Source organism: Coregonus clupeaformis, chromosome 25 (assembly GCF_020615455.1).
Source record: "Coregonus clupeaformis isolate EN_2021a chromosome 25, ASM2061545v1, whole genome shotgun sequence".
In the NCBI taxonomy this organism is placed as follows: domain Eukaryota; kingdom Metazoa; phylum Chordata; class Actinopteri; order Salmoniformes; family Salmonidae; genus Coregonus; species Coregonus clupeaformis.
In genome coordinates this window covers 30,058,700-30,082,553 of record NC_059216.1, presented here as the reverse complement: position 1 = coordinate 30,082,553, position 23,854 = coordinate 30,058,700, and the positions used below count along the sequence as shown (strand labels likewise).

At 44.4% G+C, this 23,854-nt stretch overlaps 1 protein-coding gene across 1 annotated transcript in view; it reads right to left on the bottom strand.

Moving 5' to 3' along the window:
• Positions 1-133: 133 nt before the first annotated feature.
• Positions 134-23,854, bottom strand: part of LOC121539512 (A-kinase anchor protein 6) — a 180,764-nt gene continuing 157,043 nt past the window's right edge. The window contains exons 13-16 of the mRNA XM_045207426.1: positions 10,655-10,870; positions 3,855-7,274; positions 2,827-2,943; positions 134-1,246 (exon numbers count right to left, since the gene is read on the bottom strand). Of these exons, the coding sequence (XP_045063361.1) occupies positions 1,205-1,246; positions 2,827-2,943; positions 3,855-7,274; positions 10,655-10,870 (3,795 nt within the window). The 3' untranslated portion in view covers positions 134-1,204. The remainder of the gene's footprint in view (positions 1,247-2,826; positions 2,944-3,854; positions 7,275-10,654; positions 10,871-23,854) is intronic.

Below are 23,854 nucleotides of genomic sequence, written 5' to 3'. Positions count from 1 at the left end.
AGACACATCTTCCTTATTTCTCATTTAATGTTCCACTTATGCATTTATAGTGTGAAGAGGAGAAATGATCAACGATGAAAGATGCTTGTACATGTTTAAGGTGAATCACATACAGAACAGGCATGTAATCGAATGGTTTCCAATAAATTACGTTTATTTCTCAACATGTTTGTATATTTATTAACCATGCAGTCTAGCACTTTAAGGCTGATAATATTCCACATCACAGAACGCGTACAGTTTGACACTAAACACACAGCATGTATACCATCATTATACGTCAAGGTCGGAGATCATATACATAGAAACAGATGCCTGCTTCAACCTTGCCGGTTGTCCTTTCTTCTTCTCTACATCTTTTGAACACCTAACTGGGTAAGCAGTGTTTTAACAAAAGGTATAAGAAACAACAATAGCAAGGCACACATTTTTTGACGTTTAAAACCTTCCCTCGTACCCTCCCTCTATATCTTAGGAATTAAAAAAAGGAAATGGTAGATAGATACTGAATTGAAGTCAACAGTCGTCATCAATCTTTTACTACACAACACTGTTCAGCTGTTTCCAACCTGGGCCGTGTTGCATAGATAGATCTACTTGCTTTTGCCTTTCATTAGGATATCGGTCCAACTTCCATTTCCTCCATCAGTTGAGTGCCAACACAATCACTCTCTTTCTCTCTCTCTTTCTTAACACACGTTGCCATGGAGCTGGAAGTCTCAGAACTCTGTGGAACTCTCAGCAGTGCTGTTCTCATAGGATTATCATGTGTCCTCTTCAAATTTGACCTTACTTTGTTCTGATGCAGCAAACAAGGAAAACTTGTGCCCTGGGCTTATAACATCTGCGGCTGGTTGTACAGTACCGGTGAGATAGTGAGAAATGCCATGCAAACTGGCGGAATAACTGTGTGTGTGTGTTTGTGTGTTTGGTGAAAAATGGACGTGGGGTTTGCATGGTGGTCAGCAGAGCAGTGAGGTAGCTCAGTTCCAGTCTGGGACAGGATTGGAGGAGCAAAGGACGGTGGGGGTCAAAGGTCAGGGGTCAGCGTTACAGCAGCCAGGAGGAAGAGGAGGAAGCTGGAGTAGCAGGTTGGACAGAACCATGCACCAGGGGAACAGGGGGACCAGGGGAGAGAGCCCAGCCCAGGCCACAGGCCACCAGGATGGACACTGCACACAGACACTGCACCCCTCTCTCACAGCTAGGCTTTGGAGTTGGCTGTGGAAACACTCCCAGATAGTCTCTGTAAATAAAAGAACAACGATCCATTTCAATGTCAGTGAATTAGTAGGTTATCATAACACAATACCTGTTCTATAGCTATTTTAACTTAAAAAATTCCACCTAATTTAGTAGTGACCAGCTCACACAAACAATGCCAGTGATGTTACAATGCAACATCACATACTCTCAAAAACACAATTTGAAGGGCGAGTATTTTAAACATTTGTCCTCAATGCACATACAGTATTTCATCAAACCACGCTGTGACACAATACCTCTGTAGTATAGATAACACTAGTTATATTAGTCTCTAAACCATAGACCATGGTACAGACAGTCTGATTCATCTAGCAGTGCTTCATAGTCTGTATTCATCATTGGCCTAATTGCACTTGTTCCCCTTTTATAGTGGTGTGGCCTGCAGCGGGGCTGAACAGGTGGGCCAGACGAGGCGGTGCCAGGGTGCCACGGGGGTCAGATACAGCTGTGTAACTGACTACTGTGTGTAGCTAGCTAGCTGTGACTTCTGAGGCTGGCACTGGCATGGGGACAGGGGACATGACTCACCTGCGGCGGCGGCATGTGTGTTTGTACAGACTACCGGGGCTCGGCTGGGGCTCACGTGTCCTGCCCTGAGGGCTGGCATGGGACAGCATGGGGACAGTGGGGGAGAGGGGGGACAGGGGGACTCACAGAGGGGAGACAGCAGAGTCTCAGGGGTGCCCATTTGGGGATGACATCACTACATAACTAAATGCAACTCTCCCTTCAGTAACAGTTTGTTCATACTACTAGGGGATACAGAGCCATGAATATATATAGTTCTGAGGTGATTTGCCTTTGTGGTGAGTGACTTCTAGTTGAGTAAGGCTAAATGTGGCGAATAAATGTATACTGTATTAAAATAATCGTGGGTAAGGCTAAATGCGTACTGTGTGTATATGTGAACTTGCTCAGAGACTCCCAGCAGGGATTGGAATTAAACTGTGAAGTCATTGATGTATTCTTCATCTTTGTGAAATACGCATTTCATAAGGGAGGATGACTGACTACCCAAGCAAAGGCTCTCATTCTTCCAGCACTTTCTGATGAGGCCATGAAAGAGAGTGAGGAAAGGGCATAATGTAACAGCTACCTGCAGTCGATATATATATCCCTTATTAGATAATAGCTTATTTTCAAAACTATTTGCTGGTAAAGGTGCCACCATGTAGAGAGTAGAGTTCCTGTTATTTTAATCATAACATTGTCTGACTACTAGACTGAGGCACTTGAGTCATGAATGCCAAAAATAAGCTTTTATGTCCTATCATAGAACATTTTGTGCAGAGATGGGTGAAAAGAAATAGCGTACTAGTTCACCTTTTGAATTAATGGCAAATCTTCTTCTAAATGTGCTTACTTGCAGAATGGAATGAGGTGGAAAATGTGTTGTTTGCAATGCAATGCTATGATGACAGGGAGAAACCCCTTTAGACATTTTCCCAGGTAGAGTACACAGCCCAAGTTAGTGTGTGTGTGTGTGTGTCTATGTGGGCAAGCATGCATGCGTGGGCGTGTGAGTGTGTGTGTGTGTGTGGCGGTGCTCATCATACGTACCCTGACCTGGGGCCTGGCGGTTCCAGTCTTTGAGGTAGATGAGCCGTCAGAGACGGGGCCACTACCCTGGGGACCTTGGCCCCCGACCTCCCCATAACCTTTGCCTGACCTTGGAGACTGAGGAGAGGAGAGAGAGAGGGGGGGAGTGATAGAAAGAGAGAGATGTGGAGAGAGAGGGGGATGAGAGAGAGAGGGAGAGGGTTGGAGAGCAAATAAATCAAAACCACATTAGAATTAAATTGTTGGTGGTGTTCTATTTTCTGTAGTATTTTCTAATCCACTCATCCTTTAGTTACAGTGCATAGCTACAAGAGATGAGGAAATAACATAGGGTTAGGGTAAATGACTTCAAACAACAAGTACCGAATGGAAAACAATTCCCCTCTTTCCTTTAACTAATTTTTATTGAGAATTGCCTTAATAACTTTGAAAATAATCTGTTTGTAAAGATCTGTGTATCAATTACATTTCCTGCTCGTAGAAGAATCATTAAGTCTACACCAGCCCAAACTACCCCACCTTTTAGCTTCCTTTGTTGGATGTTTTTATAATTACGTCAGTTTACAAGGTAATCACTTAATTATTCACCAATTGACACAGACAGATAACGGTGTGACAGAAGGTCAGGCATCAGGTTTCTGAAGAGAGCAGCCAGAGCCGTGGCAACTTAGCATATGAAATAGAGAAACCGCTTAAAAGAACACAAACACATGCTAATTCAGTCATGAAATTAAGTAATGATTCTTCGCCGGGAATTCTTGCTTATGAATCATAATATAATCTGACTGATTATGATTATTCTGTTCCGTAGACCTTAACATTCTTAACCGGAGGATGCTAAGCAAATCCCTCTTCCATCGACACTTCAGAGAAGAAGAGGAGGAGGAGGGAGGGGGGATGAACGAAGGTGTGAATAAAAATACCTCTTCGATATTTAGTCCCAGATATGAATACATACAGACTGAAATGCACACCAGTCCCATTACCTGGAGATATAAGGGTGGGTACTGTATAATGTCTAAACTCACCTGCTGCTGTTTATGAGTTGACTTGAGTTCCTGAAGAGAGCTGTGGCCTTTCCTGACACTCTTCTGTTTCATCCACTGTGAAGCAGGCCCTTTTTCATCTCTATCACACTTTCTTATCGGGGGACAGTTAATTTTAGGATTAATACAGTGGCTGCCTTCCTCTTTTAAAGGATTTGTACTGGAGCAAGAGACTCTTATCTTAGTCATTACAGGGGAAATATTGGATTCAAGCATTTTAGCATCTGCAAAACATTCAACAGTGTCTATCAGGGTTTCACATGGTAACGGATTAAGATAAGAAGCCTCATTATGGCACTGTAGCTGGCTCTCAGCTATACTTCCAGGAGAAATACCATGTGCTTTTTGGTATTCATTGCAGGTGGGCAGAGGTGCTTGGCTCTGACTCTGACTCTGGGCAGAGGGAGAGGAGGAGTAGCAGTCCATTAGTTTGGGACTGTGCCTCCTGGGCCTCTTGGTGACAGCCATGCTGTAGCAGAGAGGAGGTCCCAGGTACACTTCCTCAGTGCAGGCCTCGAACAGCATCTCCTCGTCCCGGATGTCTGGGGTAGTCGACAGTAAGGGCGTGGTGCTTTTGCTGTCTAAGCAGACGCTGACCTCTCCACAGTCGGAGTCGTGGGAGGAGAGGGATAAGTAGGAGTAGAAGTCTCCCTTGCGGAGGTGAATGGGCCGGTGGGAGTGCTCCAGGACTTTGTCCCTTATCTGGGCTCCAGTCTGGCCGGGTCTCTCTTGGTCTTCCGCCTGGTTTTCCTTGTTCTTCAGAACCACAGAAGCCATGTCAATGATCTCCATCACAAAGTTGTGCACGTTCTCCTGGCTCTTCTGGTCCTTCCGTGGGGGCGGCTGGGGGTGGGGGTGGCTGCAGCAGGGGCGGTCTGAGTTGGGGTCTGGGCCGGGGTTGAAGCCGGCCTCTCGTCTGCTCTGTTGGGTGTGGACATCACTGAGGAAGGAGGAGAAGAGGTTCTCCTGGCTGTTGTTCCCAGAGTGTGGTGGTCTCTGCAGGGTGTGGTGTTGGTGGGACCCCCGGCAGTCCTCCAAGGGAGAGAGAGAGGGGGAGGGGTGGCTGGAGCTCTGGCAGGGGATCTCCCCTTGGAGCTGGCCCTCCAGAGATGACTCTTTGGCCTGGAGCTGGGACAGCGTCTTACATGAGGACGGCGTGGTGGACGTGATCATTCCCCCTCTCTGGTCCTCCCCTCCGTTCATCGATGACTCGTTCACGTAGAAGTCTTTGAAGGACTCCCCTTTCATGGTGAAAAGGCTCCCCTCCTCTCTCAACAGCTCATCGTCCTCATCCTTCCCTTTGATATGAGAGTTGTCCACGTTCCCGTTCTCCATGTCATCTACAAACTGGCTGATGTAGCTCCTTGTGGCATTCTTCCTGTTGGTGTCCCCCACGTCCCGCCCTTGGAGACACTCCTTTTTCACAATGCTGTTGGTGTGGGACTCAAGGAGCCTCAGCGCCGAGGGGCTCAGGAAGGAGCGGCGCTCATTGCCTACAGACGGCCTGCTAGTGTTATCTCTGGAAAGGGTGCCACACTGCAGCTCATCCCCTAGAGGGTCATCCCCTTGGTTCTTGTCTCTGCCGGAGCCGGACTGGGACTGCTGCTGGGAGCGGGTGGGCTTCTGGATCCAGTTGTGGAACTCGTTCTTCATGTACTCCAGGCCCAGGGCGAAGGTGCCCTCCATGTACTCCTCCTCGGAGGTGACTGAAGAGTCCTCCTCCTCGTCCTCTTTGATACCCAGCTCCTCCTCAGTCAGGGTCAGCGTGGAGCTGGACAGAAGGTCACTGTCGTCCTCGTCGTCCGTGCAGGCCGAGGTGCATGACACGTTGACCACCATGCTGATGCTGGCGTCAGCCTCGTCGTGACCCCCGTGACCTCCATGATGACCTCCCGGCTGGGCCCGGTGGTGGTGCTTCCTGAAGGAGGCATTGGAGTCCAGAAGACAGCAGCGGTTCCTCAGCACCGCCAGGTCCTCAGAGCCCACTGACGAGTCCTCCGTGCTGCTCAGCTCCGTCAGAGACGCCGCTGAGCTCTCGTTAACTGAGGAGGGGGGACCACCCCGGCCCCCGGAGAGGCGCCCAGCGTGCCCGGGCCCCCCAGATCCGTATCCAGCCCCCGGGAGGCGCAGGGAGCTGCTGCTCAGCAGGGTGATGTCAGAGATGCTGCGTGTCATCTTCAGGCCGTGTAGCGGGGTCTGGATGTTCTCCAGGCGTTTGAGGAGCTCCAGAGTCCTGCGACTCAGTTCCCCTGTGGGCTCTATGGCTCCGATGCCTAGGCCCAGCTCCCTCAGGCTGCCCTGGCTGCCTCCCTCTACATCTCCCTCGGCCTCCTCCCAGCTCTTACACGGGGCCAGCCAGCTCTCCAGAGACATGGAGCGCTGCAGAGTGTCTTTGACGAATGGAAATAGCTCCCCCGCTGCGTATAGGGACTCCAGGGAGGACCCCTGAGACAGATGGGGAATCTCTCCATCTCTACGGCCCTTCCCCCCTGTCACTCTCCTCTCATCGTGGGTCTCATCCTCCTCGGAGTCAGGGCAGAGGCCACGTCCGTTGATCAGGATCTCCACATTAGGTTCTCTCCTGTGTCTCCTCCTGTTCTCCCCTCCTCCACATCCTTCCTCTCCTCCTCTCCTATTCTTCCCCGCTTTGGATCTGCTTTGGTCTTTGTCTCTCTCTCTCAGTGCCGTGACAGCCACACAGTCCCCATACAGAGCTACCTTGTTGGCCCGCTCCAGGATCCTGTCGATGTCCTCATCACACACCCTGTCCCTCTCTTTGTCCTTTTCCCCAGGCGAGTCGCCTCCTGTGGGCGGTGTGAGGGAGGTGCTGCCCCCTCTCCTGGGGTCTTCCTGACAGGCCGTGGTCTCCGTGTCGCCCTCGCTGACTATCCCGCTCTCGCTCTCTGATCTGCGGGCGGACTCGCCGTGGCCCCCATGCTTCCCCTCGCCGAGCAGACCCCCTAGGAGGTCTGGCAAGGACTCCACAGATGAGAAGGAGGAGTCTTTGCTCAGGCTCTTCAGAAGAGGCTGCTTCCTCCCAGCTTTGGCTGGTGAAGAGGTCTTGTGTACGGAGAGGATGTGAGGCTGTCTGTAGAGCTCCACATTATGCAGGTTGTACACCTGATAGACACTAGGACGCTGAGAAGACAGAGGCATCACTCCGGAAGATTCGCTCAAGGACATTCCTCGCTGAGTAACATGCAGGCTCGCCTCGGACATGTCATAGTCTAAACTGGCCCCGGGGGATCCTGGACCTGATTCACATTCAGCATTTTGTTTGTCATCAAATTCCAATGGCTCCATGTGCTCCACGATGGTCATGTCCATTTCATCCCACTCCCAGGAGTCCTCTGCTGGGCTGTGGAGGTCCATGAGACCAGCCTCTACAAGGTTCCCCGGGACCTTCAGAGAGACAGAGAGATAAAAGGGAGAAGCTCAAATTGAATGGTTCAAAATGATTGAAATGACATAATGTTCTCTTCTGAAATCAATAAAAGAAAGAGCAGTCCTGTTTTTTATACTGGATTAATAACTGAAATCAAATGATCTATTCTGAAAAAAATGATGTATACAGTCCTTTACATTTTAGACAGGACTTTAAATCACATAATCATAGTATTTAAAAAGCAATGCATTCATAGCACAACTTTTTAAAAAAGTGCCATTGTCTTGAAATGTGCTTAGACACAGACATTTTGCTAAGGAGGACACAATTATACAAATTGCTTGGCATCTCGTTAATATAAGAGAGAGGGCATATTTATATTAGCCATTTTTATCTCATTAATCGAATAAAGTGGTAAATCTAACGCTTGCTATGTGGCACACCCTGTGTAATTAATTTTTATTAGATTTCTGTTTATTCTCTTCTTGCTGATAAGGGAAATCCTAATGACTCTAAGCTGGGGTTGCTAATGCAGGATAAAACCTTCAGCTGTGAGAACAATCAATCAGTCTAATCAAATCAAAATATTATTATCTCTATCTAGCTGCCTCAGCTAACCTAGACAACACAACTAAATGTTGCACCAAGCAACTATCTAACTAACTAATCAGTGGTAAGTTTCCACTACGACCATTGTTCGTCCACCGTCAGCTGTTTACCAAAACAGTGGCGGAGTGTCCGCTTTGTTGTTTTTTGTACTGCAGATTGCCCCTTTAAGATGATCTTAGCGCTCAGAAGATATATGAACCAAAGCCTTCACCTATAGCATTAACACATATAGGATTGAACTAAATGGTCACAAGGAGCACACAAGGAGCACACAAGGAGCACAGACTAGGCAGTCTTATTAGGCACTTTATGAGCAACTAATAAAACAAGAACACAGAAATCCCCTTCCTGACAGTAGAATAATTGCCATGGAATGGTAACAGAGGAGCACTCTCAAAATACCCAAACGCTAGAAAAAGTGAGCCCTGCTAGCCTGCAATGTCTCAGGGTGTGGGACCGGTGTCTACAGAAGAGACTAGCACAGCAGCCACAGCCGTTTTATCATTGAGCACAGTGTTTCATTTATAAACAAACCCAGCGAATATGTTTTATGTTTCTCCCCTATTCTGGACACATCGTCCAGGTGAAATTGCACTTCAGCCTACAAGGTCAGATTTCTAGTGGCCTTTGCTATTTGTCTTCCCTTCCTGTTGCACTGGAGTGGTTATAACAGAGTGGACAACCAACCAACCCAAAAACCCTGCCTGCATTGGGCTTTTGTACCACAGCTGAGGATTGAGCTTCCATCACAGCAGGGATGGAGTCAATTCAGTTTTCAATTCAGTCAATTCCAGGTAGTGATTCATAACGTTACATTTCGGTTTCTATGGGGATTTTCTATGGGGATAGTTTTCTAAGGATATTTTTGAATTCATACACTTTAATTCATGTACTTCAATTCACCTCCCGAATTGACTGAATTAACCCCTACCCTGGTCCGCAGTAGCACGTTGCTGTCCTCCAGGAATGCAAACGAGAGGACAGAGACAGAGACTATGGACTATGAAGATATGAACATAGAAGAGGTGGTGGTTGTGGCGGCCATTTTACTGAGTTACAGATTTAATGGCGATTCCATCTGTTCTCCACATTAAAAAAACAGACTGAAGGAAGCATAGGTACTTTGCAGAGCAACTACTCATTTACTACTCAAACCACTTTTTAACAAGCCTCTATTTGCAATATTTGGAGCTGAGCCTTGTGCCATTACACATTTATGAACAAAATGGGGGTTGTGTATAGAATAGTCTCACACTGCCAGATATTTACATTGACATTTTTAGTCATTTAGCAGACGCTCTAATCCAACTTTGAAAGAGGGGTCTCAATGTGTGTGTGTCTCCGTCACCAGATCTCAACCCAATTGAACACTTGTGGAAGATTCTGGAGCGGCGCCTGAGACAGATTTTCCACCACCATCAACAAAACACCAAATGATGGAATTTCTAGTGGAAGAATGGTGCCGCATCCCTCCAACAGAGTTCCAGACACTTGTAGAATCTTTACCAAGGCGCAGTGAAGCTGTTCTGGTGGCTTGTGGTGGCCCAACACCCTATTAAGAGTCTTTATGTTGGTGTATATATAATGTTGTCAATGGCTACAGAGTTGCATTGTGAACGTACAGCAGGCCTTGAGATCAAGCTACTTCCATCCTCTATGGTGAACTTAACACATTAACATCAGTCAATGATTCTTTGGCAACACCACCTGCTGATGGAGTGGGTTCAGTGCTGGGTTCAGTCAGATGGGAAGGGATCCTCTCCAACCAGCCGCCATCCCCCTCCTTTCATATATCCAAGGCTGCGTACCAAATAGCACCCCATTCCTATGGGCCCTGGTCAAAAGTAGCTCACTATAGGAAAAGGGTGCCATTTGGTACGTAGCCCATATATCCAAATGTACCACAGCCACTTTCCCTGCCGTATACATCACTATTATTACTCCATTATAGTTACAGTGCAGTACTTTATTACCAGGCACTGCATTACCTTCTATTTATCTGGCCTAAATAACTTATTCCTGGACAGCTCACTTTGAGAGGAATAATACAACTCATAAATAGCTAATTCTAGAGTTGGGGAGTTCCTTCAGAGGGCATAAACTGAACCTTTATGACTGAAACGGAATGTATAGCTAGCTACTAGTATATAAATGTCCATTTTAGTCGACGCTCTTATTCAGAGCGACTTACAGGAGCAATTAGGGTTAAGTGCCTTGCTCAAGGGCACATCTACATATTTGTCACCTAGTCAGCTCGGGGATTCGAACCAGCAAACTTTCGGTTACTAGGCTACCTGCCACCCTGTGTACAAAGTATATTCACGTGACCAGCTGTATATAAGTGGTAAATTCTGCAATTAAGTGTAGCTCAATTGGTAGAGCACGGCGCTTGTAATGCCAGGGTAGTGGGTTCGATCCCCGGGACCACCCATACATAAAAATGTATGCACGAATGACTGTAAGTCGCTTTGGATAAAAGTGTCTGCTAAATGGCATATCATATTATTATATTTAAGTGAGAAAAGCAGCAGACACCCAAGGTCCCTTGAGGACTGGAATCACCCATCCCTGGTCTAGGTATCTTTACAGTCAGACTTGTATGAACCGATTTGTGCCATCCAGGCTGGGCTGAGGTCTCATCTGGTCTGAGAGGTACAGTATATATTGCATATACTGTATATTGCTAATACCATTATTGAGTTCCACTCGCTTCACCCATTGTGTCAGGTCAGTATCTTAACAGTATTAGAACCGTATGGTACCATGCAGGGCATGTCTGAGGTCTCACCTGATCTGTCCCCAGGGCCCTACGGAGGCGTGTCTGCCACTGCAGCACCTGCATGACGATGGCCTCCCAGCGGCGCTCCAGGTTGACAGTGAGCAGCTGAAGCTGCAGGGCCTGTTGGTCTGAGTCTAAACCACTCTGCTGCTCCTGCAGCCGCTGGCACAACCTCAGTACAGAGGACACACCCTTACGCCTTCCATGCACCTCCAGACACAGAGACTAGAGAGGGGAGGGCCAGAGAGAGGGGGGAGGGGGAGAGGGAGAGAGGAGGAGGAGAGGGAGTGAGAGAGAGAGAGAAAAAGAGAGAAAGAGAGAGAGAGAGAAAGTCAACATAAAAATGTAAAAAGTTCTGAGTACTCCTTTAGAGTCCATTGTTCACAACTTCCCATAGTGTACAGTAGGTTTTAAGAGTAGTTACAGTAGCCTTTGTAACCATATTAATTGGCACCATGGTGGGGAGTGGGGGACTCAGGAGAAGAAGTCATGAATACCAGCATGTGTGTACGAGTCTTTATAGTTCAAAGAGTTAGACGAAGCTGTCAAACCATTAACAGCCAAAAACCTGCTAATGAACTTAATTGAACATGGCTATCGTATATTTTTCCTCTCTCTGTAAAGCCTACAAATGTGTGATTTTAAAATTAGCATTTTATTATTCTCTTTAAAGCCTCTTTTCCCTACTGCTCCTACTACTGCTGCTGCTGTTTTGCTTAGATGTAGCTTAATGCAACCCAGAACCCGTCGGCGTCCCAAATGGTACCCTATTCCCTATATAGTGCACTACTTTTGCCCAGGGCCCTATGGGACCTGGTCAAAAAGGTGTACTAAATAGGGAATAGGGTACCATTTGAGACACAACCCCAAGACTCTCCTTTTCCCTCCACAGACACACTTCAGGGGTCGACCAGGGACTACCCTCACTACGCCCCTGACTACCCCCCTACGCCACTGATGAGGTCCCCACAACAATATGCCCTGTCAGGATTGTATGTAAATCAGGCTCCTACTCCCTTTTATGCCTGCCATAAACAGGAGAAATATTCAACATTAAAAGGGCAAAGCCCCCACTGTAGGCTGCTTTAACTTTAATACGCTAGCTGCTGCAGCGTGTGGTGGTATGAGGTCACGTGTAATGCAACTGCAACAACCACAACACATACTAACACCTTCTTAAACAGTGAAACACCAGTGTGTGTGTGTGTGTGTGTGTGTGTGTGTGTGTGTGTGTGTGTGTGTGTGGCCCAGGCCAAGACCCCCCTTTTTAAATATGCAGCGATGGCATAGTGACTAGAGAACCAATGCTCCTTCCTGTCTGTGTGCAATAGGACAAAAACATTGGGAGAACAATTTATGTAAATCCTGCTTGCTCTGCAAAGCATTCCCTTACATTTTCTTTACATTACCCAATAAATATTAAACACTATTACATTTAAATTGGATTTTTCTCAGCAGTTTCCACCCCGTTTTAGCATATATTTACAGGCCTCCCTGTTCTTTTTAAACAGGTAATGTGATTGCAAAATGCAATGGCTGTGTTCTGAGAGGAAGGGGGATGGTTGTTGTCAGTGATAAAGTTACCCTGTACAAAGTACAACAGCCATCGGTTTAGAGAGTCAGTGGCCCTCAACAACTGACAGATGACTGAAAAATACACACATTAACTGCGTCCCAAATGGCACCCTAATCCCTATACAGTGCTTTACTTTTGACCAGGGCGCATGCTGCCATTTGAGATACAACCATATTGTGGATACACATTCAGACACACTACAGGCTCATTGCATTGGGTACAAGTAGATCCTAAAGTTGCTTATTTCTCTCTCAGACTGGTTCTTATGTACCTAAAGGTAAGTCAAGAAAAGTAAATACATCTCATATCAGTATCAGCTACAGTACTACTCCACACTGTTAGATTAGAAAGCTAAAACTATGGCCAATAGCATCATGCTAAATGGGCACTGGAATATCAAGCTTTTTACATTTTCAAACTCCCTCTTCAAAACTCCTCCGGCCTCATTCTTTCTGCATTGCTGGGTTTCATGAACTGATTTCTTCTCCCTATTGAGTCCTAGCCTTATTGACATAGAGGCTAGGGGTATAGTCTGCCAATATTTGCTAAAAAGCTTTTCCAAATACATGGAGCAGTGGAGTGGTCTGTCTGCTTTCTCCCTGTATGCAGAGAGAGAACCATACAATGAGTCCGTTTCAGGCCGAGCGTTGGGAAGGGCTACCAGTCAGTGCTGGCCTCTCTCCAAGAAGCTCTATTGTCCTTATCCAGATATCAGAAAGCCCAACCAAAAAAACACAACAAAAAACAAAACAGCCATCTCTCAAATGAACTGAACTGTCAAGCCCACAGCCACAGATAGACGGACAGATGGTATAGCTACACTTATCAGATGGTTTTTAATAAAGGAATCTTATGATCAACTGTCTGGTAATATGCGGCCCCAGTCGAGCTGGAAACACAATATAGAGGCTGTTAGAAATGACTATTAGAGATGACTATTCAGAGCTCATCACATCCTCCTCAGGAGTCAGGACTCTATCACTGGGCATGATCCATCTTGTGTACTGTATTAAGCTGTAGCAGGTTGCAGACCCAGCCCTATCAGAGCAGGTACAGTAATCACAGCACAGGCAAATGGAGACCTCCCAAGTATGCATCTCTCTCTCTACTGTCTCTCCATGCATCCTCTTTACATAAAAGCAGGTCTACAGTAGAGGTGCAGGATCTTAATTTGATCACTCAACATGGGATGGTTGCTTAAACAGAGATTAAGCCTAGTCCTGGACTAAAACGTTATTTCAATGGAGAATCTCCACTGAGAGTGCTATTTAGTCCTGGACTAGGCTTAATCTGTGTCTGGGAAACCAGCCCTACATGAGTTTTAAAAAACGGTGATATAGTGCATAGTGAAAACTTGTGAGAACTTGACTATCTGTGATATTAAAACCATACTGTATATGCAACTACAGGTGTATGATCTTAATTTGATCACTTTGTTGTTGAGAATTTTCCTACACCGCAGGAAATACAGATGAGCTTCATGATTTACATACATTCACAGAAAACCTGCACTAACACATGGTTATATTAACAGTATTACACTTTTCATGTAGGATCATTTTGACCAGCTAATAGCCTAACCACAGATCAAGCAATGCCATGGACTAAACGTTCAAATCCTGTTGCTGCAGGATTATTTTGCAGCGAAAATACTGGTCAAATTAAGATCCTACAACTGTAACTTCAAGGGCGAGATTTTGGTTACATTTCCCTTAATAAAATCCACTAGAATTTTCAGAGAGAAGTATTACTCCATGATATGACATTATAACATTTTTAAAGAGACCTCAAAATAGCAACATTTTACAGACAGCGGTTCAATAAGACTAGCGGAGACATTGTGTTCTCTTGTTGTTTTGATCAGAGTGTATGTCGCAGAATGTTGTTTGTTGTTCTGTAAAATAACATATCGACAGATCTCCTGCTATCCTTTATATCCTCAGTCTGTCCATTTTTAATACATGCGGACAAGATGGAGACGCCAAGAACAGACGAGACGCCCTCCAGTAGAAAGGAACAGAAACAGGGATTTAACTCTGACAGTGACCCAGTGGATATTCAATCAATTACCATTAATTAGAAATATCTGATTAATTCTATTTGTTGATTAAGTCAATTAAAACCACAAGCACTTGTTATCTCAAATGAGTGTAATGAATTCTTGTTCCACATACATATTCCCATAGTTTAGACTCGCTGCCTCCAGCTCCATCCCCTCTCTCTCTCTCTCTCTCTCTCTCTCTCTCTCTCTCTCTCTCTCTCTCTCTCTCTCTCTCTCTCTCTCTCTCTCTCTCACACACACACAACACTAGGAAGACACCTGAGTGTCTGGCAGATAATTAGCTTGGGTAATTGACAAATAGTTAGGGGCTTGTATAACGAGATACATCTAAGCTAACAGGAACCTGTGTACCCTCAGGCCTGGAGGGAAATAAAAGTCATTCCGCTACCCAAGAATAGCAAAGCACCCTTTACTGGTTCAAACAGCCAACCAATCAGCCTGCTACCAACCCGTAGTAAACTTTTGGAAAAAATAGTGTTAGACCAGATACAATGCTATTTCACCGTAAACAAATCACAACTGACTTTCAACACGCTTATAGGGAAGGGTACTCAACATGTACGGCAAATGACTGATAATAAGAATTGTGGGACAGTATCGATCATAGTCTGCTGCTGAAAAAAACATGTGTTATGGCTTTACGTCCTCTGCTATATCATGTATCGAAAGTTACCTGTCTAACAGAACACAGAGGGTGTTCTTTAATGGAAGCCTCTCCAACATAATCCAGGTAGAGTTGGGCATTCCCTAGGGCAGCTGTCTAAACCTCAACTCAATCTTGTAATGAATCATGTGGAAATTGAGCAAATTGAGGAGACTAAACTGCTTGGTGTAACCCTGGATTGTAAACTGTCATGGTCAAAGCATATTGATGCAACAGTAGCTAAAATGGGGAGAGGTCTGTCTGTAATAAAGCGCTGCTCTGCTTTCTTCACATTGCTATCAACAAAACAAGTCCTACAGGCCCTAGTTTTATTGCACCTGGATTACTGCCCAATCATATGGTCAAGTGCCACAAAGAGGGACATAGGCAAATTACAGTTGGCCCAAAACAAAGCAGCATGCCTGGCCCTTAAATGTACTTGGAGAGCTAACATCAATAACATGCATGTCAATCTCACCTGGCTCTAAGTAGAGGAGAGATTGACTGCATCACTACTTGTCTTTGTTAGAGGTATTGACATGCTGAAAGCACTGCGCTGTCTGTTCAAATGACTAGCACACAGCTCAGAAACCCATGCACACCCCACAAGACATGCCACCAGGGGTCTCTTCACAGTCCCCATGTCCAGAACAGACTGGAAAACGCACAGTACTACACAGAGCCATGACTACATGGAACTCTATTCCACATCAAGTAACTCAAGGAAGCAGTAAAATCAAGATAAAAAACAGATAAAACTACACCTTATGGTACAATGCAGACTGTGAAGAGACACATGCTAACACAAACACGCATACGCACACACGCACTCTACACACACGTACTGTACATTGTAATGTAATATTGTTACATTGTGGTATTATACATGTTATATTGTAGATATGTAGTGGTAGAGTAGTGGTGTAATAATGTGTTGTATTATGTACTGTTTTATTGAAACCATTTTTTGATGTAACTGCCTTAATCTTGTTTGGACCCCAGGAAGAGTAGCTGCTGCCTAATGGGGATCCTTAATAAATACAAAAATTACTGTCATTTTAAAATCCCCTGTTGATTCCTATCTAAATGTTCTGATGTAAATTGTTGGCTAAAAGCTACAATAATAGATCATTGGAATGTTCATTGTATACTATAAGTGTGGAGGTTTCTTATTATAACAAGCACTATTTTATATTGACATGGAATCTCAATTCAGTAAGCATAACAGCATAGCCACTATATCATCAAAATACCCTTGTTGTTAGTGTGGTTGAAGATGGTGTAGGAAGGCGAGACCTCATGCTCAAGTTGAATTGAAGATGCTTCAATGCAAGCAAACCAAACAGGACTGACCAGCGAGCCAAAACACAGTAGTTTAGCGCACAGCATCCCAACATCAAGCCTTTCCTTCCACTGTCAACATACATACAGCAGCATTAATGAGAAACCAGTAGAAGATGTCTTCATAATGTAGACATACTATAACCCCAGTTTAATTGAATTAAAAAGGCTTTTAAGATATGGTATCCCAGACTTCCCAGAGGGGGATTACATCTAAAATTAGGCTCTATTGTGTTCGGACTGCTCTGGGGGGCCAGACAGTTCAATTTAGTCACAGCTTCCATTTAATAATACCTTTCTCCCACCACTTTCTGTCTCTCAAACATATTGCTTCTTTTTGAAGGTTAAACATAGCCTATTAGTTAGAAAACATTCCCACAGATTACATGCCAAGCTTTGGCATTAAGGAATTAGTATTTTGTCCACAAACCAAACCTCCTCCCCCATAATCTGTTGTAATACGAAATGTTTAAAAAAAGGATTAGATTGATAATATGTCACTGAGGAAGACGTAGAGTGTTCTATTTCACAATAATCTCCTCCTGCTCACATTGAATTTCTCCCTCCTACCATCTCAAGCAAAGAGAGCTAATTCATTTTAATCTCTCCCCGTAAGAAGCCCCAATTTTCATTGAGGTCAAACTTTGGCTCGTGAAGCAAGAATCAAACATTCCCATTTATTAATTCTCAACAGAACCCCATTTCTATTTTTAGTATTTTTCTACTCGAGAAATGGATTACCGACTTGTTCAAAGTGGAGTTTTTTTCTCTGTTGGACTGACTGCAGTGACCTCCCCCTATCTCCTCCACACTCTGAGAGCAGTGAGATGCCACCATAGATTTAGAGATATCAGCTCTAACGTCAGTTTCTACCTCGTTTTTTGATCTAGAAGCCAACGTGGGGCCGGGATCTCACCTGGGGGGTCAGGCCCAATCTCTTCTCATCTCCCTGCCTGGTTTGGGTCCATCTACACACCTCAACCCCCTCTCTCTGACTGACCTCCTCCCTACAGCACAGCCCCCAGTCTGAGCCGCTAGGTTAGGCTAGGCTACTGTAGCCGGCGTCCAGCTAATAAAATATGACAGCCCAGATATAATATCAATACTTTCTCCATGATTAGGAATAAAGAACTCCTGTTCTTTGCCAAGTGCTAACCACATTAGAGGGGCTGTCTGAGTACGTAGTTTCACATGTGAGAGAAGAGCCAAACGCAGCGTTAGATCCTCATCAGGCGTTAATGGGGAGCAGACAGGTGACGGCGCAGGACCGACACACTCATTACTGGACACACACACCGGCCAGACCCACCCAACATTTTTAGTTTTGATCATACATCTGATGTCTGACGAGTTTGAATAGCTCCTATTACATTGACAGTCTCTCACTAATACCCTTATGGATAGCATTATTATCATGTTGAGGTTATTTGTTTGCTTTCTCACATTAGTTGGGATGAATGGGTGTTATTCATAAGGTATTAGCTATCTTTTTATGGAGGAGGGTATAAAGTGGGATCCACTGGTAGTTGGATGTGTTTAAGTGTTTTAGTTGGGTGCGTTGGTTTTTAAGTGTGGCGGTAATCCTGTTATGAAGATTAGATGGGAGATGGTTAATGCTCCTATTACATTGACAGTCTCTCACTAATACCCTTATGGATAGCATTATTATCATGTTGAGGTTATTTGTTTGCTTTCTCACATTAGTTGGGATGAATGGGTGTTATTCATAAGGTATTAGCTATCTTTTTATGGAGGAGGGTATAAAGTGGGATCCACTGCTAGTTGGATGTGTTTAAGTGTTTTAGTTGGGTGCGTTGGTTTTTAAGTGTGGCGGTAATCCTGTTATGAAGATTAGATGGGAGATGGTTAATGCTTTGCACCCAGAAGAAACTCTACTAGAGGATATTTAGGTAAAGATCCTGAATGGAGTAATACTGTATTTTGGACAGCACTGCATCAGGCATGGGGACCAGCTCATGTGTTATTCGGGTTGACATTCGCCATATTCCAACCGAGTATTGCTCTTAAATCATTAGAATGATATTCAGGTTCAAATTGTACCATAATATTGTTTTCGGTCTTCTGTGTTTTGAAAAACAAATAAGTATAATCACACAAAAAAATTATGATTTTGAAATACAGTTTCATCTGAAGTTTACATACACCTTAGCCAAATACATTTAAACTCAGTTTTTCACAATTCCTGACATTTAATCCTAGTAAAAATTCCCTGTCTTAGGTCAGTTAGGATCACCACTTCATTTTAAGAATGTGAAATGTCAGAATAATAGTAGAGAGAATGATTTATTTAAGCTTTTATTTATTTCATCACATTCCCACTGGGTCAGAAGTTTACATACACTCAATTAGTATTTGGTAGCATTACCTTTAAATTGTTTAACTTGGGTCAAATGTTTCGGGTAGCCTTCCACAAGCTTCCCACAATAAGTTGGGTGAATTTTGGCCCATTCCTCCTGACAGAGCTAGTGTAACTGAGTCTGGTTTGTAGGCCTCCTTGCTCGCACACGCTTTTTCAGTTCTGCCCACAAATTTTCTATAGGATTGAGGTCAGGGCTTTGTGATGGCCAATACCTTGACTTTGTTGTCCTTAAGCCATTTTGTCACAACTTTGGAAGTATGCTTGGGGTCATTGTCCATTTGGAAGACCCATTTGCAACCAAGCTTTAACTTCCTGACTGATGTCTTGAGATGTATATATCCACATAATTTTCCTTCCTCATGATGCCATCTATTTTGTGAAGTGCACCAGTCCCTCCTGCAGCAAAGCACACCCACCATGCTTCACGGTTGGGATGGTGTGCTTCGGTTTGCAAGAACCCCCTTTTTCCTCCAAACATAACGATGGTCATTATGGCCAAACAGTTCTATTTTTGTTTCATCAGACCAGAGGACATTTCTCCAAAAAGTACGATATTTTTCCCCATGTGCAGTTGCAAACCATAGTCTGGCTTTTTTATGGCAGTTTTGGAGCAGTGGCTTCTTCCTTGCTGAGCGGAATTTCAGGTTATGTTGACATAGGACTCATTTTACTGTGGATATAGATACTTTTGTACCTGTTTCCTCCAGCATCTTCACAAGGTCCTTTGCTGTTGTTCTGGGATTGATTTGCACTTTTCGCACCAAAGTACGTTCATCTCTAGGAGACAGAACGCGTCTCCTTCCTGAGCGGTATGACGGCTGCGTGGTCCCATGGTGTTTATACTTGCATACTATTGTTTGTACAGATGAACGTGGTACCTTCAGGCGTTTGGAAATTGCTCCTAAGGATGAACCAGACTTGTGGAGGTCTACAACTTTTTTTCTGAGGTCTTGGCTGATTTCTTTTGATTTTCCCATGATGTCAAGCAAAGATGCACTGAGTTTGAAGGTAGGCCTTGAAATACATCCACAGGTACACCTCCAATTGACTCAAATAATGTCAATTAGCCTATCAGAAACTTCTAAAGCCGTGACATCATTTTCTGGAATTTTCCAAGCTGTTTAAAGGCACAGTCAACTTAGTGTATGTAAACTTCTGACCCACTGGAATTGTGATACAGTGAATTATAAGTGAAATAATCTGTCTGTAAACAATTGTTGGAAAAATTACTTGTGTTATGCACAAAGTAGATGTCCTAACCGACTTGCCAAAACTATAGTTTGTTAACAAGAAATTTGTGGAGTGGTTGAAAAAAAGAATTTTAATGACTCCAACCTAAGTGTATGTAAACTTCCGACTTCAACTGTATATACTGTACACTGTTCAGTGTCCTGGTATTGTTCCCAGCACACACCACAGATCCTTACCATGGGTCTAGAATAGTCTAGTCTAGAGAACTACAGAACTGAACTGTATGTACCTGACTGACTGAGCCTCTAGTCTAGAGAACTACAGAACTGAACTGTATGTACCTGACTGACTGAGCCTCTAGTCTAGAGAACTACAGAACTGAACTGTATGTACCTGACTGACTGAGCCTCTAGTCTAGAGAACTACAGAACTGAACTGTATGTACCTGACTGACTGAGCCTCTAGTCTAGAGAACTACAGAACTGAACTGTATGTACCTGACTGACTGAGCCTCTAGCCTAGAGAACTACAGAACTGAACTGTATGTACCTGACTGACTGAGCTCTGCCTCCTGCTGAGATGTGTTCAGCCCAACTGTAATGGGGCCAAGTCTGGATATTGAATCAATTTACAGCAGAATAGCCCAAAACAGATAGATGATCATTAAATGGTCCTCTTTCACTTTTTATTTTATATTTGTATCTCTTTTTCTATTTATTGCCATGGCTTCTCTGTCCATACACATTGCAGTTATCAATATTTCTAATCTTTTTTCCCCAGGCGTTTTCTCAAGAAATCAATGCTTCCCCTCTGTGCAGTGACATCTTATCAAAAGAAAAGTCTTCTTTTATAAAGTGTTATTTCTCTCAGCGTTGACTCTGTATATATTTAAGGTTTCTTCCCTCTATCGCTAGTAGTCACTCAGCGTGATGAAAGCAATCTCAACTCCACTACCTGTGTTGTGACACGGCTTGATTAATATCCTGTGTTGTTCCTCAAGCTTTTTAAGTCAAATAATAGTTTCCTATAGATTTGCTTCCGTCAAAATAGCTTTATTTTCTTTTCTCAAGCATTCATTTAATTACAAATATATATACAGTATTAGTGTACTTGAATTGAAAACCAGACACTCAAAGCTGCCTGTTTCAGAGTATTTGACACTAAGTACAAACTCCCAAAATAAAGGAAACACTTGAGTAAATTAGAGATAAGTATACTGAAAACAGGTGCTTACACACAGGTGTGGTTCCTGAGTTAAAGACATGCTCTGGTTCTTTAGCGACTAAGAAAGTATTTTTTTTTAAACCTCCCGCTTTGGGCTGGACGTGTCAATGTGTAGTTCATACATGCAAAATCTATGAGCAGAATTACTGTTTTACCTCAATTAGCCACAAAATCTCTAGTTTGAAAGCGACAGTTTTCTGGAAGCTGTGCGGCGCCATTTTACCTAGATTTACCCCCAGACACCTGGGTCAGACGCCTAGCAATTCGAGTTTCAGCTAATGAGCTTCAGCCCCACATTATTTAAGTGACAGCTAGCAAGACGCACACACAGTTGAGCAAGAGAGAGGGCAATGATGTGGTGTACATATCTGCACATTTGTGACGTAGTACGTAATTTTCAGGGACCACTTTTGCCTCGTGGATGCTACATTCAGAACTACTGGCTAAAAAGTATACAATATACCAGAGAACATATTTAATTAAACAATTAACACCCATTATACTTAAGGTCATATATAAAAATGCTCAGTTGCCCATTATTTTGGCTACCATGGCTAGAAGAAGAGATCTCATTGACTTTGAAAGAGGGGTCTCAAAGAAGCATAGGGGGTTTAAAGGGTGTGTGTGTGTGTGATGGAATTTCTTGTGGAAGAATGGTATCGCATCCCTCCAATAGTTATATAGTTATTCCAAGATGGCGTAGCAGTGCGGTCGTGTACTTTTGTGTGTCCTCTGTAGCTCAGCTGGTAGAGCACGGCGCTTGTAACGCCAAGGTAGTGGGTTCGATCCCCGGGACCACCCATACACAAAAAAATAAAAATAAAAATGTATGCACGCATGACTGTAAGTCGCTTTGGATAAAAGCGTCTGCTAAATGGCATATTATTATTATTATAAATAGCCTGTTTTTCTCATTTTTTTGTATTTTGTTGTATATATTCCCCTATCACACTTTTCATTCTTCTACTAAATATACTTTCCTACAACCCGCCTCACTCAATGTGGAACGGATTCTATTATTTACTTACCTTTTTATCTAGAATCTCCAGTTGAAACTAGCTAGCCAGCTAACTAGCTACTTGCTATTAGCCACTGTTAGCGGTTTTCACCCAGAACATCGGATTTTCTGCCGGAATAACTGAATCACTGGACCTTAACACCGGATCGCAACCAGCTAGCCGCAACCGAATGGATGTTGCTGTTGACTAATCACCACTGCCCCTGAATCAAGCACCAGTTAGCCTTGAGCTAGCCTCGAGCCAGGCCCATATCCCGGCTATCTACCTCTCTGTCTACCGGATGGGAGTAGCCAGCTAACTAGCTACTTGCTATTAGCCACCGTTAGCATTTTTTTTCCACCATTGTCCGTGGCCTGCACTACCTACCAGCCAGCTCTAGCCTGGACTATTATCGGCCAGTCTGCACAGCGCGTTATCGACCCAAAACATATCGGATTTTCTGCCGGAATCACTGAATCACTGGACCTTTAACACCGGATCATCGCAACTAGCTAGCTGCAACCGAATGGATGTTGTGGTTAGCTAATCAGCCTTGAGCTAGCCTCGAGTCAGGCACATCTCCTGGCTATCTACCTCTCTGTCAACCGGACGGGACCTCCTAGTGTCGACACGGAGCCCCGCCGATCCATCACGACTGGTCTGCCGTCTGTGGTTTCAACAGGCTTCCCGTTGCGAAGACCACGAAGATCCATCTGCTAGCCCCGGCCCGCTAGCATACGCAATTCAACAGCCGTGCTTCCTGATCGCCTGTGCTGTAGCACCAATTCGAACTGCTCTCGGACTCACATTGCTGTTCACTGGACCTTATGATCACTCAGTTGCACAGCTGATGCCTGCTGGACTGTTCCTTTACATGGTACCCTGTCCTGTTTTATCTGTTTAGCCTCAGCCCAAACTTTCATCGCCATTACCAGTTGTTGTCTTACCAGTTGTTGTCTTAGCTCTCTCAAATAACACCTGTGATTGCTTTATGCCTCTCTCCCATGTCAATATGCCTTGCCTATTGCCGTTCCAGTTAGTTCTTATTATACAATTTCACTATAGAGCCCCAAGTCCCTCTCAAACTGCCTCAAATAGCTCCTTTGTTCCACCCCCCATACACACAGAGACCGGCTCAATCGGTGCCTCCAGTGATGCTATCTCTTTCATTGTTACCCAACGCTTAGGTTTACATCCACTGTACTCATATCATTCCATATCCTTGTCTGTACATAATGCCCTGAATCTATTCTACAACGCCCGGAAATCTGCCCCCTTTATTCTCTGTACCCAACACACTAGAAGACCAGTTCTTAAAGCCTAAAGTCCTCCTCTGTTCCTCTGTTCCTCTGGTGATTTAGAGGTTAACCCAGGCCCTGCAGCCCCCAGTATCACTCCTTCTCCCCAGGCACTATCATTTATTGACTTCTGTAACCGTAAAAGCCTTGGCTTTTTGCATGTTAACATCAGAAGCCTCCTTCCTAAGTTTGAGTTATTCACTGCATTAGCACACTCCGCCAACCCTGATGTTCTAGCAGTGTCTGAATCCTGGCTTAGGAAGGCCACCAAAAATTCAGACATTTCCATCCCCAACTACAACATTTTCCATCTAGATAGAACTGCCAAAGGGGGTGGAGTTGCAATCTACTGTAGAGATAGCCTGCAGAGCTCTATCATACTATCCAGGTCTGTGCCCAAACAGTTTGATCTCCTACTTCTAAAAATCCACCTTTCCAGAAATAAGTCTCTCACTGTTGCCGCTTGCTACAGACCCCCCTCAGCCCCCAGCTGTGC